At 41.8% G+C, this 15,447-nt stretch overlaps 2 protein-coding genes and 2 non-coding genes across 4 annotated transcripts in view; 3 read left to right on the top strand and 1 right to left on the bottom strand.

Annotated features, from left to right (window-relative positions):
- Positions 1-4,767, bottom strand: part of LOC120053047 (lipopolysaccharide-responsive and beige-like anchor protein) — a 326,774-nt gene extending 322,007 nt beyond the window's left edge. Inside the window, exon 1 of the mRNA XM_039000298.1 lies at positions 4,145-4,767. Within this exon, the coding sequence (XP_038856226.1) occupies positions 4,145-4,327 (183 nt within the window). The 5' untranslated portion in view covers positions 4,328-4,767. The remainder of the gene's footprint in view (positions 1-4,144) is intronic.
- A 6,200-nt stretch (positions 4,768-10,967) lies between these two features.
- Positions 10,968-15,175, top strand: LOC120053046 (40S ribosomal protein S3a). The gene is made up of 6 exons (XM_039000297.1): positions 10,968-11,064; positions 11,895-11,998; positions 12,966-13,153; positions 13,762-13,970; positions 14,302-14,411; positions 15,008-15,175. Exons 1-6 carry the CDS (start codon positions 11,003-11,005, stop codon positions 15,133-15,135), a joined length of 801 nt encoding a protein of 266 aa, XP_038856225.1. The 5' UTR covers positions 10,968-11,002; the 3' UTR covers positions 15,136-15,175.
- On the top strand, positions 12,840-12,906 carry LOC120053116. The gene has a single exon (XR_005477476.1). It is a non-coding gene; the product is annotated as a small nucleolar RNA SNORD73 (small nucleolar RNA).
- On the top strand, positions 14,439-14,570 carry LOC120053080. The gene has a single exon (XR_005477445.1). It is a non-coding gene; the product is annotated as a small nucleolar RNA SNORA17 (small nucleolar RNA).
- Positions 15,176-15,447: the final 272 nt, after the last annotated feature.

Genomic DNA, 15,447 nt, shown 5'->3' with positions numbered 1-15,447 from the left:
TCCGACCACCATTAATCAAATAAGAATGGTCATATAAATGTGGGTTATTTTAGATGACGACACCTAGCTATATAGTTAGCTAGCTAACTATATAGCTACTGAAACAGATGTCGTTTGCCATGTTTTTGGGGAAGAACATTGCTTGCATCCATGAGCTAGCTAGCTATTTTTTGACCAGCACTGTAGGTGTGCGAGACAACTTTACCAGCATCATAGCATACGTATCGATGAATTGTTGTGACATATGAAATACAAGTGAGAGTAATCAACACGTAAAACATGTATGAACGCGTTCAATTATTATGTGATGTGCAGTCATATTCAGGTCCTGATTGGTCAACAAGCTTACTTGACACGTCAAATAGTGTTAAATAGTATATTTTTTGACACGCAAAGTCCCAAACGGCGTTCCATAGAAATCCGGGTTGAGAATGAAACGACTGAACAAATGAACGAAACAGCACAGCAAGTAAGTGAAAGATTTAGGTTTTGATTATGTTTTACTGGTAATGGGGACATGCGTAAATGCCAACAAAATAACTTTGATCAGTGTGGTGTGTTTAACCTTTATTTAACTAGGCAAGTAAGATAAGAACAAATTCTTATTTACTATGGCGGCCTACCCCGGCTAAACCCGGACAACGCTGGGCCAACTGTGCGCTGCCCTATGGGACTCCCAATCACGTCCGGATGTGATACAGCCTGGATTCGAACCAGAGACGCCTCTTGCACTGAGATGCAGTGCCTTAGACCGCTGCGCCCATGTGTGTGTGTTAACTATTTAACTGTACTAGAATGCTTAAAAGGCCGCTAAAATTTTAAATATCGGTATCGGCCAAAAATGTCATATCGGTGCATCACTAGTTGAGGGAATAGGGAATGTTTTTCCTAAACAAATGAGGGATTTTGGTAATAGAACTTTTCAGTCAGAAATGGCTGTAATTATGTTGCAGCTTCAGCAACATGGACAGCGGGATAAACACTGTTGAAGTTCAGTAGTGGTCACTGCAGCATGGAGGAGAGAGACAATGGATGCTAGTCACAGTCACTCACTGGCCTTTAACACAGCACAGCAAGTCTGAGCACAAACAAATCAATTAGGTTGGCTCCCTCTAGTCATTTGTGTGTCTTAATTATTTCATCAAACAGTGCGCTTAAAAGCAGCAGATAAGCTCCGTGCATATAGTTGATTTGATTAAAACACATAGGATGTGTCTACATATGGAAAAATACACGTTTAAAAATGTTGACCAATCGATTAGTCGAAAGAACAAAACGACTCTTGGTAGACCAAGATTTTTTTTAGTCGGGGACAGCCCTAATTCAGAATGTTACGCTACCCATGATCCTTTGCGCTGTCCTAAGTCTGGCTGGATATCCTATTCATTTGAGAGGGATTTGTTTGAGGAAAAATTCATTTTGCCTTTGACCTAACAATGGGGGTGTGAGTCATCCGCAGAGCGACTGCAAATTAGCCACTTCTGGAGAGAGGAGGTTCCAGCCATTATGATAAATCCATCAGAGAGAGAGAGAGAGAGTAGAAGGAGAGATCAGAAAGAAGAGCACAGAGCATGAAATGCAAAGTGCCATGTCTCAAAACCCTCAAATGACATTGGCCATGCTAAACAAACAAGAGAGAATGGAGGGGAGACAGGTCAGGTACAAACGCATCAGTAGGCCCAGGGACTCGCGTTATATCCCAAATGGCACCCTATTCCCTATATAGTGCACTAATTTTGACCTAGGTCCCATATGGCTCTTGTCAAAAGTAGTGCAGAATGTAGGGAATAGGGTGCCTTTTGGGATGCGCAACAGCCTGAGAGATCCCCTCACTCTGGCACAACGGAGACCTGGCAGGTTGTCTCTGCTGCTCATTTCTGTGTACTGCAATTGTGTCTTCTCCTCTCTGGATAAAGAAACTATCATGAATATGCACTTTATAATAGACACGTCGCTGGAGGCATAATATTTCTGGGTTTATCGCACACCGTGCAGGCCAGCAGCACAAAGCTGAAAACAGAGCTCGGAAACACGACGGTGCATAAAACTAGTACCACTGTGATATTGTTCAACTGAAAGACATGAACGACAGAAAAAATGTTTGCCACCCCGTCCCCCCCCCAAAAAAATCATGCTTGGGTTTCTATATTTGGCCTGACATTTGAAACAGCATTCTAAATGCTAAGGCATTGTTCCAGCAGCCAGACACTTATCCACTTTCCTCACGGCTACCTGAGGGTGAGGGCTGACTCCATGAGGGAGTTAGTGTTCACGTGGGGAGGCAGGGAGGTTACAGTGCCGCCGTGCCCCATCGGCCGCATCCCTCCCAGTAGGTGTGATGGAGCTTACTGTGATGACTGGGGATGAGCCTCTCTCTCTCTCTCTGTGTGTGTGTGTGTGTGTGTGTGTGTGTGTGTGTGTGTGTGTGTGTGTGTGTGTGTGTGTGTGTGTGTGTGTGTGTGTGTGTGAGAGACTCCATTGTGTTGCCACAGTGACAAAGCAGTTTTGCCAGTTCTTCCTCCCGTTCTCATTAACTGCCAGCCTTTCCTGCTCTTTTTCCACTTAACCCTCCATGCTCTGCTTCAGCAACTTACTAGCCTATCCTCTATTAGCGTCATTCATTCCTAGACCTGAGCCTCAATGTCTGCAGCCAACGAGAGAGAGAGAGAGAGAGAGAGAGAGAGATAGAGAGAGAGAGAGAGACCTTGCAGAGATACTTTAGAATAACATTGTGCAATTTTAGCAGACTATCATGAAATATGACACACCTCTTTTAAACAAACTGAAATCATGACAGAGAGATATCATGTAGGCCCTTTTCCCATTTAATTATAGTCCAACAAGTATGCACTTGTGTCTATTACACTCCCACTGTAGAACTGTTACTAAGATGTCACTTTAGTACCTATAGAGTGCCACAGTAGGAGTCATAATACCTATCAAATCTAGCGGTCAAACAGGGAAACGGTTCCAATCGTTTTTCTACCATAAATTTTTCCCATAGGGGATTTAAGTAACACTTCAAATGAGGGCTGTGTTTCATGAAGGCTTACCTTGGCGTGACATTTTGATAACCGTGTAAATCTCTCTAGGACAAGGTGACTTATTCATATATTCACCTGTATTTACCACCCAAAACTGAAATGCTAATTAGCTGCTAATGTGGCTATCATAAAGAACTACAAATGCCATGATGATCTGGAAAAGACTGACAAATCGAGGCAAAGGTAAGAATCTCTGGATTAACTATCTAATGTTAGCTAAATGTAGTACTGAATAAATTGGCTATATTTCTTTAAAATGGACAATTCTGTGAACTGTCTTGTGCACGTTTTAAATTGACACAATACCTGTTAGCAAAGGTGTCAGCTTGAGATGACATACAGGAGCTTGCAGGGATTTGTAGTTTTGCATGATGTATACGAATCTGAGAGTAAATAGAGCCGAATATATTGATACAAGTTGTCCGTGAGAGATTTACATGGTTATCAAAACGTTACGCCAGGGTAAGCCTACACAAAACACAGCCCTTATTTTAAATGTTTCTAAAATCCCCTATGGGAAAAAACGGATGGTGGAAAAAACTATTGGAACCCTTTCCCTGGATCGCTAGGTTGTATGGGTATTACGACACCACTGTAGGGCTATAAACATCATTTTTCTAAACTATGAACAGGATAATACTATGCCCATTGCATCCTGTATGAATAATATGAAAAGTGATCATGCCTCGCTGGTTGGTTACAAAGCTTTTCCAAGTAATGATTTGTAAAACCAATATAGCATTTCCATCACCATACAAATTCTACAAAGAAAACTCGTATGCACTATTAGCCCACACATTTCTAACTAATAGGCTATAGCCTAGTTCCGCATAGCCTACTACTCTAGTTACCTTATCATGGAAAGTAAATATTATGTAAGTTACTCAGCTATTGGACCATATAGTAGGCTAGCTAATGAAGTAGCCTAGTCACAATATAGTCTTCATTATAAACAAATATTGTGGCCAGGAGGTAGCCTAAGGTGTACCAGAAAAATAGAAAAGGCAGGTTGGTAGACAGAGCAACGTGTAACATGATCCTCTATGGACGGTTTCCAGGGACTATTTAGAATAGAGTGTGGCTTCCGATAATCAGCTTACCAGGTTGAAGACGGTCTCCACAATGTCCCGGTTGGAAACTTCCCCAACTTCCACCAGGCCGGCTAGGACAGCGAATTTCATTTTGATTCCTCGGATTGGGATCCCAGGGTTGAGCGACACCGCCGCAGCTCCATCACCTTGCCCGGTTGGTCGCCCAGCACCAGGCGTCTCCTCGCTAGCCATTGTTACAGGAGGACAGGTGGCGTTAACAGGTAAGGCACCTGTTCACCCCTAAAGGCGGTAATTGGATACAGTAAAGTCGGTGAAAGAAAAAAACAATGGTATCCTCTTTCCAGCTATGTCGACAGTCTGGAGGTAAACAACGAAAATATTTCCCTCCCCATTCAAAACAGTTTCCAAAATAAGCCTTCGAGTCAACAAAGTATGTTTTGTAGTCCGCGAAAGGCACAGGCGCACGAGAGTTGGATTTCTAGCCGATGACACCGCGACATTGGAGTTGTCACTGCGTTTCCATGTAGAACTCCTCTCCCCCGGTCGGAAACTTGATAAGGAGGCGAATGAAATAATGCATCAAAAACCGTTCAATAAAATGGACCGGCTTAATAAGATTTGGTTCTAAAGGCAAGTCGCAGAGACCTTGCCCTTCCTCCCCTCTGTCAAAATAGAAGAGGCACCTGCGACTTTCATTTCTTCACTAGTCCAGCCAGGCTACAGCAGTAGAACTTGCTATTGTCACAGCAGGCTTGACAGGTAGTGCTGTCATGAGCAAGAACTCCTAAACGTGGCTCAAGTACAGCAACAGCGCCAGTGGTGCTCGACAAGGGGCAGCAGTCATCCACTCGGTCCTTCCCTAAAAACTGCTAGACTTGTTCAAATTTCAGTGTTAACCCACTTACAGCGCTTTCTCTTCCTGATTTACCCGCTGCTACAGCTCTTCCCCGCCATGACAGTATTATACCAGTATTCTGCCAGCGGCACAAATGATGACGTTATGTTCGTATGGTAACGACGAAACCTTTAAAATAAAAGCCCGCATTTCAAAACATTACAATTCAAAATAAATTACATTTGAATCAATGGCCACTTTTACTGTGCCAACAAGAAAAGGCAATAGGTCATTTATGAAATAAAAAATAATAATAAACTACAGCACCAGAATATTGTGCTGTAGAGGTAACTTTTATACCTGTCTCAGCTAATGTGGGGTGGAAAATACTCAGTAGGGTCTCTAATAACCAAATATGTGTCCTTTTTGAAGGGGACTGTGTCACACGGTCTGCTGCTGGCTGAGTATTTACTGAGTATTTCACACCACACTTTATCTGAGGCAGGTAGAAAAGTAATCTTTACAAGCCAATATGTATCCCATGTAGAGTCTACAACAGTGTACTGCATTGGGACCTATGGAGGGGGTGGAGTGAAAAGCCAGCAGCAGGCTGTGTGACACAGTCCACCGCCAAAGCTAATTATATTTGGTTAGTAGAGATGCGACTGAGTATTTCCCACCACAGTTTATATGAGACAGGTAGTAACGTTTTTTCTCTACAACCCAAAAAGTACCCATTGCCTAGCACAAGAGACCAATTTAAGTTTTGCAGACTCTATTGAATAATTCCAATAACATATATTTGTATTTTATTAAACGTGTATTTCTTTAAATGTAGCCTACACAATAGCTTTCAACATTCCAGTATCGATATTTCCAAAGTTTAGCATTTATTTACATGGGAACTCTTATTTACGGGGGAAAAAATCCGCGATCGTGCTGCCAGCATAATATCCTGCTTCTAAGAGAACAGTAATGAGTGGAGCATGCGCAGTGGGCATCGAGTGACTTCGACAGGGTGTCTCAGGCGTTGATATGGTCTCAGGTGTAGCCCAGGTGGACGGCGCTGTGGACTTGTTCATGCCAGGGACATAGGGGAGGCTTATAATGCAGGAAACGAGTAGGGATTCACAAATATTCGGTTCCAACGGAATAGAGTCTAGTGTACAATTTCGCCTCATATTGCAGCTGGTTGGCCTATAATGCAGAGACGGCTAAAGGCAAGAGGAAGATACTTGCTCGAGTCAAGAGTCATCTACTGCTGTGCTATCAAAGACATACCAGAGATTTTGCATTAAACAAATTGCATATAAAAACTCTAAGGATTAGGCTGTAATAATGGTTGTCAATATAATGTTTATTTTTTCCTATAGGCAGACTTTAGGCATTATCTACCCACATTATGCAACCATGGTTACAGTTGTATAGAAGGGGAAACATTTGTAAACATGTTTATATTATTGCTAAAAATAAGAGTAGACATAATAATGTCCTGCTGTAAAAAATTTTTTTAAGTCATATTCACATGAGATGTGTAAATTGTGATGCTTCTCTCTACAGTCCATGCAGTGGAACATTGACAGCTGTAATGCAACCGGAGGTGATAGAAACCAGACATTAAAAGGATGTGACAGCGATGCTTCTCCTGCCTCTTCCAGTCACTGACCCATGTTGCAAGAAAGGCATTGCACTGTAATTGTGCACGTGACATTAAAACTTGAAACTTGTTTAATAAGACGTTTATGAGACCAAATAGATACATTGTCAGATAGGTTTCTATTTAATTTAGCCTACGTATATTGAACAGCCTATGTATGATTGAAATGTAATCAAAGATCAAATGCAATGTATTTGAACAAAGATCGTTATTGCATTATAAGGATGTGTGTCTCCTCTCATCTCCTAGGAGGCTCTGATACAGGATGACTTCAGTTGCTCAGTGGGATGTGGGATGGCTCCCAGTCCTAGGCTGCATCCTAAATGGCACAATATTCCCTATATAGTGCACTACTTTTGACCAGGGTCCATAAGGCTCTCGTCAAAAGGAGTGCACTGTGTGGGGAATAATGTGCCATTTTAGGACGCAGTTCTAGTGCTGTTGCCAAGGAGTCAGGCAGCGCCACAATTCTTTTGACCTCACAAGCAGTCCCTCTCCCTGGGGACACTGGGACACAAGGCAGTCAGTTGAGTTCCAGCATCAGACAGAGCATGCGTCCCAAATGGCACCCTGTTCCTTTTAATGTGCGCTACATTTGACCAGAGCCCAATGGGGAATAGGGGGCTCTGATCAAAAGAAGTGCACTGTAAAGGGAATAGGTTTCCATTTGGGACGTAGACAAAGTCAAGGTTGGTCTCAGTAGCAGTGACCTGAAATATAAGTGCTTACTACAGTGCAATGCTTTAATTTACATGCAGGCTACGTTGAGTGTGTTCAAGTCAAGACACTTTTGCACTGACTTACCTGGGGTAACCTACAAAATGAAAGTAAGAGAGAGTGTTGATATAGTAACTTGTATTTCATAGTGGGCTGTTGAACTGCAACCTTGATGATGTAAATTAAATACACATTTAATTTACAACATTTTCTTTTCTTGTTTTGTCTTTTGTGTTCCACAACGCATTAATGAATTCAGCTACTCACACAGCTTTGTGTCAAAGTCCTGTCATCTTTTCATTGGATGAACATTCATTATATCCTTCCAAATCAATACCTGAGGGAAATATTTTTTTTTTAAATATCCTGAACAAATAAAGGCTGCTAAAACCATACGGTTCGAACACACATCCTCTTGACTGTTTTCTTTAAGAAATGTATTCTGCGTGAAGCTTGGATTTACTTTGAACCCCCCATGGGGCAGATTCGATCAGAAAACTAAGCTGAGTGAAGGCTGTTGCATTATGATGACAAGAGGGAATTACACATGTCTCTCCAGAGACTACCCACTGGGCACAGATGTCAATTCAAGGTCTATTTCACTTTGGTTCAATGTCATTTTGTTGAAATGACATGGACAGGGCCGGTTTAATGCAAGGGTTACCGGGGCTGAAGCCCCTGGGCCCAGGCCAGTGGGGGGCCCAAGAAGCATATATACAGTATATATTATATATTTTTTACTGCAACCGCAGTAAATGGATCAATGGATGTAGACAACCTGCTGCTGCCGCTCTACTAATCATCAGATGGGGGGAGGAGAGGAGGTATGAGGCCCACGTGGGTAACTGCCATGATTGGGTAACCGATTAATAAAAAACTGCATAATAAATAAATGTGACTGGTCAATTGCGTGAGTCAGGGGCTGGGCCCAAGAGCCAAAAAAAACATTTATTTTTATTTTTTTATCCATCCACAGGAGCCTGCTCTCAATGTTCAAAATACCCCAGATAGCATAATTTAGCCACAGAGTATCAATAGTTTCAAAAAAATAACTGTGGATTAAATTGTATCAAAAGTGCATCCAGGTAACTGACAAAATAAAGGAAACACCAGCATAAAGTGTCTTACGGTATTGGGTCACCACAAGCTGCCAGAACAGCTTCAATGCGCCTTGGCATAGGTTCTACAAGTGGACATAAACCATGCCAGGAAAATGCACCCCACACACCATAACATACACTTTGTATCCCTCACTTTCTCAAGTGTTTCCTTTATTTTGGCAGTTAGCGGTTGCCTACAGTCTGGAGGCCGCAATTTGGCCAGTATGCATGCCAAATGTACAGCTTGTTGCATTGTGGCCATAGACATATAATCCATAAAAGGGATTTGGAACCTCTTACCCTGGCAATTTGAGTGTTAAACTCATGGGTACACTATCATTGGCTGCCAGTCCTGATTTAAATGGGAACTGCCATCTATGGATTATATTCTATGCAGCTGTCGGTTTGCCTTTTGCAAATTTCGAAATAGAATTGTGGGAAAAAATGTACAGTTTGGAAAGCAAGCAACGTTGATTCAACCAGTGTGTGCCCAGTGGGTAAATTTATCCTTGTGATGATGATGATGATGATGATGCCTTTCTGAATAGGATGCTGATTTTTAGCAGCATGCTACAGAAGGTAGGCAATATGGCAGGCAATCAAGATAAGGTTTTTTGGAGGCATGTTGTGAGAGAAGAGGATGCTGCACCTCTCTTGATTTTGGTTGTTGACATCAACCAGGCGAGAAGGTCAAAACGTTTTCAGTGACCAGAGTAAGACCTTTTTGGGCGCCTGTTGATTTTAAAGCCAGGTGAGGGGTTCAAAACGTTTTCAGTGACAAGATAAGAACTTAATCCATGTTGGATGGTTGTTGAGCTTTAAAGACCCCCACTTCCATTCTCCTGATCAGGGATTATCCCTGACAAGGAGATGACAGGAATGTTATTAATTCTATTTAAATTAATCTTCACTAGGTGTTACAACATGTCTCTAACATACACATTCACAGACTCATTTATACACTGTATATGATTTATGTATACTGTACATATGAGGGATTTGGCCAAATTAGGCCTCACCAACATTAGGACATATGTTGAACATTAAAGAGTACCTTTCAGATACTGTATAGAATCTTAGAAAAAGAGTGCTATCTAGAACTTAAAAGGGTTCTTCGGCTGTCCCCATAAGAGAACCCTTTGAAGAACCTTTTTTGGTTCCATGTAGAACTCTTTTGGGTTCCATGAAGAACCCTGTCCACAGAGGGTTCTACATGTGGACAGCCGAAAAACCCTTTTGGAACCCTTTTTTCTAAGAGTGTAGACACAATGTAGGTCTAGAATGAATGTATGTCAATGTTTACATTGTCACCAGGTTCAGCCCAGCTAGGCATCATCCCTAACCCTGTAATGACACAGTTGTATCAGTGTCCTAATAACGGGAGGAGGCAAGACACACCGGCATGGAATGTTAACGGTTTGAGATTCAGGTTCAACCTGTTTTCTTCATTAAATATTCACTTGATGGTTCACTAATACAGCATGTTAGGGCTGACTGTCACGCAGCGTACTTGGTTGACTGAATAGTGTAATACAGTGCAGAGTATTGAGTAATATACATGCATATAACATATAGTTTAACATAATAATATGCATATAAGATATAGTTTAACATAATAACATGCATATAAGATGTAGTTTAACATAACATGTTGTGAATAGTTAAGTCAGTGTTTTCCAAACTCCAAGGGATGCATGTTTTGTTTTTAAGCCCTAGCACTACACATCTGATTCAAATAATCAACGTGTCATTACATTATGATTATTTGAATCAGCTGTGTAGTGCTAGGCCAAAACTATAACATGTATTCCCCAGGACCGAGTTTGGAAAACACTGAGTTAAGTCAATATTATGTTTATTTTCTTGGAATTCAGGAGAATAGTCTTTCCTTCATCATGAATATGTGAGTGAATATTTCGGTTGAAGTTATTTATGTTATTATGGGTCTGCTCATATGACTGCTAATTTCTCCACAGACAGTGACTGTAAGTTGAATTTTGTTAATTTGTGAAAGTGTTGGTGCATCATATTTCACTGCCACAGTCAAAACCAGTGGCTGATCTAATTAATATTTTATACTCGGTTACATGTTTATGCATATATTCATTCATTCTGGAACAGAGATTCATATTATTATAAATCATATATGAATTATATAATATTATTATATATTTATTTACAGAATTTCAGACATACAACACAATATGTGTCAGACTGAATGTCAACCATTCATGTGAGCGTATGAACTGAGCTAACTGTCAAAGTGGGTGTGTTTAATTGTTTATTTGGATCCTCATTAGCTTTTGCAGAAGCAGCAGCTATTGTAGTGGATACAGTAGGATCAGGATATAAATATCAATATTGTAGCATAACAATACTATATCATACAATGTAGCAAACACTTCCTGAGTTTATTAAATGTTGTTATAATGTATCAAATAAAGGACTGCGATATCACGCTAGGCCAGTAGAGAACGACAACATGCTAGTTTTGAGGTGTCAACATATCGCGAGTCGCGAGATGTGAGAAATCTCAGCTCTATCTTTAACACTCGCGATAATTCCTATTTCCTTCTCTTTCACTCCCTGTAGCCAACATGGCAGTCGGCAAGAATAAGAGGCTGACCAAAGGTGGCAAAAAAGGTGCCAAAAAGAAGATGTAAGTAGCGCAATTCATCCATTAAATCATGCAATGCACACTATTAAGTTCAGGTTATTGACTTTCAGTTTGAAAATGTGAAGGATGAGGTTGATTTTAACTGGATACACTCAGGCCGGTCACTGTTGCCAATCTGCTAGGCTCACTGCGCTGTCAGTGTTCATGGGTTTGTGCATAAGCGACACTGAACTGTTACTTAAGAGACTGTCGAAGTCTTAACACAGGCTACATATCGTGAAGCATTTTATATAAATGTGCCGAAATGCACTCATTGTCTGTTAGTCTAGCGACATCGGCTGTCTTAACAAGCTAAGCTACCTAACTAGATCATTCGTGTAACTATGGTGGCTAGCAAGATGGCAGACATGGCCATCCATGAACATAACGTGGACAATGTTAGCTAGACCAAGTATTTTCTACGAAATGGTGTGGTCAAACCGAATTAAAGTATTGTAGCCAAGCCAGTCAGGGCTACATGTGGGTTGTGCCAACCCTTCAGTCGTTAGCGAGAAAAGGCACATTTGTCAGATAAGATCATTTAGCCAGTTAGCTGGGCCTTACATTAGTAACCAGCTAGCTAACGTTATGCTATCCCAGTCATGTTTTATTGATTTGTCAGGTGCCTGTTGAATTTCCACGTTTGATTGTACTGGAAGTTGCCGTTCATACCATTGCCAGCATTTGACAATAACAAGTTAACGTTAGCCCTTTGGTTGGTTTCGCGTAAACTAGACTGCAACCTTAGTTTCTTTAGCAAGCTACATAGGCCTGTGTCATCAAAACAGATTAACAGAACTGATATTGACCACACTACTTTCTCTATCCCCCAGTGTCGACCCTTTCTCCAAGAAGGACTGGTATGATGTCAAGGCACCCGCTATGTTCAACATCCGCAACATTGGCAAGACCTTGGTCTCCAGGACTCAGGGAACCAGTAAGTCTGTTTGTCCAACGGATGATGCTGATTAATGGAGCGACACATGGTTCAGTGGTGATGGCTACCAGTATAAAGACTAACATGCAGCAAAATAACTGCAGACAGAGCCACATAGTTCTGTGGAATTATAGCACAGTTTGGAAACTAGGGGTTGATTAAAGTGAGGTGACTAAAACGTGAACTCCTGACCTTGTACTGTAACCAGCTAGGTAGCCTAATTCAACTAGCTTTGGGACAACTTCGGGAGTCTGTATATTGGTTGGACTCGGAGTTGTGCATCGTTTTTGGTGGGTGGCGATGGCTAATAACCCTACTGCAGTATAGCCGGCTTCGCCAAAAATGTTTCCGGTCAACAAAAGCATATGTATAATCTCTAGGAATTTACCAGGCAAAGTGAAATGTCCCTCGCTATCAAATAAACATCAGTATCCAACTTATGTCCGAACTGCACCATATTCCTGCCAAGTTAAACAGCGGTCTGCCATTAGGCCACACACTTCACGCAAGACTTCCTACCACAAAATCTACCATTTATCTAGCGAGGTACACATTTCACTACGTCTGGTAAGTAGAGTTCCTAGTGATTATACATGTGCTTTTGTTGACAGGAAGCGTTGGTTTGGCGAAGCCGACTATGGTGGTACGGTTATTTTCCATCAACACCAGAACGATGCACAACTCAGGGAGTCCCAACTAATAGAGTCCTGAAGTTGTCCTAAAACTACCATTCAAAATGGGTTTGTTGGTCAGTAATGTCCTTTTTAGTTTTGCATTTTAAAACTGTTTCACCTTGTCGGTCTTGTCTTGGATTTGTTTGTACCGTACTTAACACAATGGGAATGCATGATGACAAATTGTTTCGGCCCAATGATTGCAACTGATTACTGGTAAAGAGATCTGATGTTCCCTGCCTTGGCCTCCATTCCCCTCACCGCGTCCCACATCAACTAATCTGTTCTACTAGGAATCGCCTCTGATGGTCTGAAGGGACGTGTGTTCGAGGTGAGCCTCGCTGACCTGCAGAACGATGAGGTGGCCTTCCGCAAGTTCAAGCTGATCTCAGAAGACGTGCAGGGCAAGAACTGCCTGACCAACTTCCACGGCATGGACCTGACCCGTGATAAGATGTGCTCCATGGTCAAGAAGTGGCAGGTGAGGAATCCTACAGGAGGATGTAACACACAGCTGGATTTGTGGAGATGTTGTAGTTATGATATGCATTTATAATCACAGTACAAAATGTATGGAGATGGGTCATACTGTCATTAAAGGTGCAATATGCAGAAATCCCTCCGCCATTTAGTTTGCCTAATTTCAGTTTGTTTGACAAAACAACCAGTCATTCTTTAGAGAATCATTATACCATGTAAACCAATGTAATATTTTCTATAACTAAACATTTTTTATTTTCAGCTGTTTGAAGCTGGTCTACAAAATATGCTACACTTAAGAACAGGAAGCATAGAAAAAACAAACATCTTTCGCTTTTTATACTTGCTTTCAATGAGAATGACAGCTATAACTCACATTTCTATGTGAGTTTGGTCGGGTCGCCCAAAAAGTGTCATTACAACTTTAAGCTGAAACTTTCCTTCGGTTTTTCTCAGCACATGTGGAATGTAAACCACAATTTCAACGTAGTACCATTATGTGTAATCTCAACACTATGAATTAACCTGTGCCCTGTAATGTTATTGATAACGTGTTGGGCCCAATGTACCCAAAACTATTAATTGACCTTTATCCCGTCTCCCCGCCAGACCATGATTGAGGCCCATGTGGACGTGAAGACCACCGACGGCTACCTCCTGCGTCTGTTCTGCGTTGGCTTCACCAAGAAGCGCACCAACCAGATCAGGAAGACGTCGTACGCCCAGCACCAGCAGGTCCGTCAGATCAGGAAGAAGATGATGGAGATCATGACCCGTGAGGTCCAGACCAACGACCTGAAGGAAGTCGTCAACAAGCTGTAAGGACGTTCGCCGTCCTGTTGCTGGTTCAATAGAATGTTCTGTACTCTGGGAAGATGTGGTCCATGTGAAATGCAACATGGAGTGCATGTATGGGCATGCATATAAATTGACTGTTAAATGAAGCAATTTATTTCAACAAAATTGTTGCATGTGTCGAACACTTTTCCTGCATCTGAAATTGTGTACAGTTAAGTTGATGTCTGAGTAAGTTCAATGGCTTTCAATGAAGGCAGACAGTTCATTTTCAGTAGCCAAGCCAGGTTCCTTCTTACTGATTCACTTCTTTTCCCTTTGTCCTGATTCACTTCTTTTCCCTTTGTCCTCTAGGATCCCTGACTCTGTTGGCAAGGACATTGAGAAGGCCTGCCAGTCCATCTACCCCCTCCACGACGTCTACGTCAGGAAGGTTAAGATGCTGAAGAAGCCCAAGTTTGAGTGTAAGTCACCTTGAACCTCAAACCTATCCTGCCCCTTGAGGCGTTGCAGTCCGACTGAAAGTGTCGCGCCTGTGTCATAAGGGGCGGAGAGTGAAAGGGCTATGTCTACGCCAAGGACCCAGAACGGTGGGTACTTGGAGTGATCATGGCTCCGACAGATGGCACAATACTAGACAATTGATTGTGTGAAAGAAAGCCTATTCATGATCTTTGTCAACTTACCATGCATTAAAGAACCTCAAAAACAACCTTAACCTAAAATAACCAGGGTTATTGAAGGTCATCTTTGACATTGAGCTTGGTTTAATCATGACCACCGTACGGTCCCCTGCCAAGCATCTGGCAGCATTTATCGTATTCCAGCAAGATGACTCAACACTTGTTTCTGTACGACATGATTGTATCTTAACATATGCCGATATGGCTGCATTTACAAGCAGGCCAATTAATTATTGGCAAAACGATCAGATTTGGATTGTGTAAATGCAACCTAGCATACTAAATTATCCTAAGTGACTTATCCAATGTGGCTTTCTCTAATAGCTAGTTGAGTTGTACTCTGGTGTCGTGCTTAGATTATTCTTGTCTCCTTCCAGTGGGCAAACTGATGGAGCTCCACGGTGAGGGTGGTGGCAGCAGTGCAGCCAAGCCCTCTGGGGACGACACCGGGGCTAAGGTGGATCGGGCCGACGGCTACGAGCCCCCCATCCAAGAGACCGTCTAAACACCTGACAGATTTAATAAAAAATGTAAATGATACTCAACTGTTGGTGTCTTCTGTTAATGGGATGGTTGTTTAGTAGGGTATTTTGTAAAGAGCTATTCTTTTTTCAGTCACTATAGAAATCAAAGCATTTATAGTTAGAGAAAACAAATGCTTTGATTTCTCTGGAAAAAGAAAAGCTCTATACAAAAATAAACTCAATGTGTTACTCGGTTGCGGCCGGTTGGCTGTATGCCAAATTCTAAAACGGAGGCAGCATATGGTTTAGAAATTAACATCTCTGGTGGACATTCCTGCAGTCAGCATGCCAAT

This window comes from Salvelinus namaycush, chromosome 8 (assembly GCF_016432855.1).
Source record: "Salvelinus namaycush isolate Seneca chromosome 8, SaNama_1.0, whole genome shotgun sequence".
NCBI classification, from domain to species: Eukaryota; Metazoa; Chordata; class Actinopteri; order Salmoniformes; family Salmonidae; genus Salvelinus; species Salvelinus namaycush.
The sequence above is the reverse complement of the archived record's forward strand: the minus strand, read 5'-3'. Positions and strand labels throughout refer to the sequence as shown.

Excerpts from the sequence above, each read along its gene's own strand:
- LOC120053046 (XM_039000297.1), top strand. The coding sequence starts at position 11,003 with ATGGCAGTCGGCAAGAATAAGAGGCTGACCAAAGGTGGCAAAAAAGGT. Across the intron at positions 13,971-14,301 it reads AAGGAAGTCGTCAACAAGCT|GATCCCTGACTCTGTTGGCA; the intron begins GTAAGGACGTTC and ends TTTGTCCTCTAG. Across the intron at positions 14,412-15,007 it reads GAAGAAGCCCAAGTTTGAGT|TGGGCAAACTGATGGAGCTC; the intron begins GTAAGTCACCTT and ends GTCTCCTTCCAG.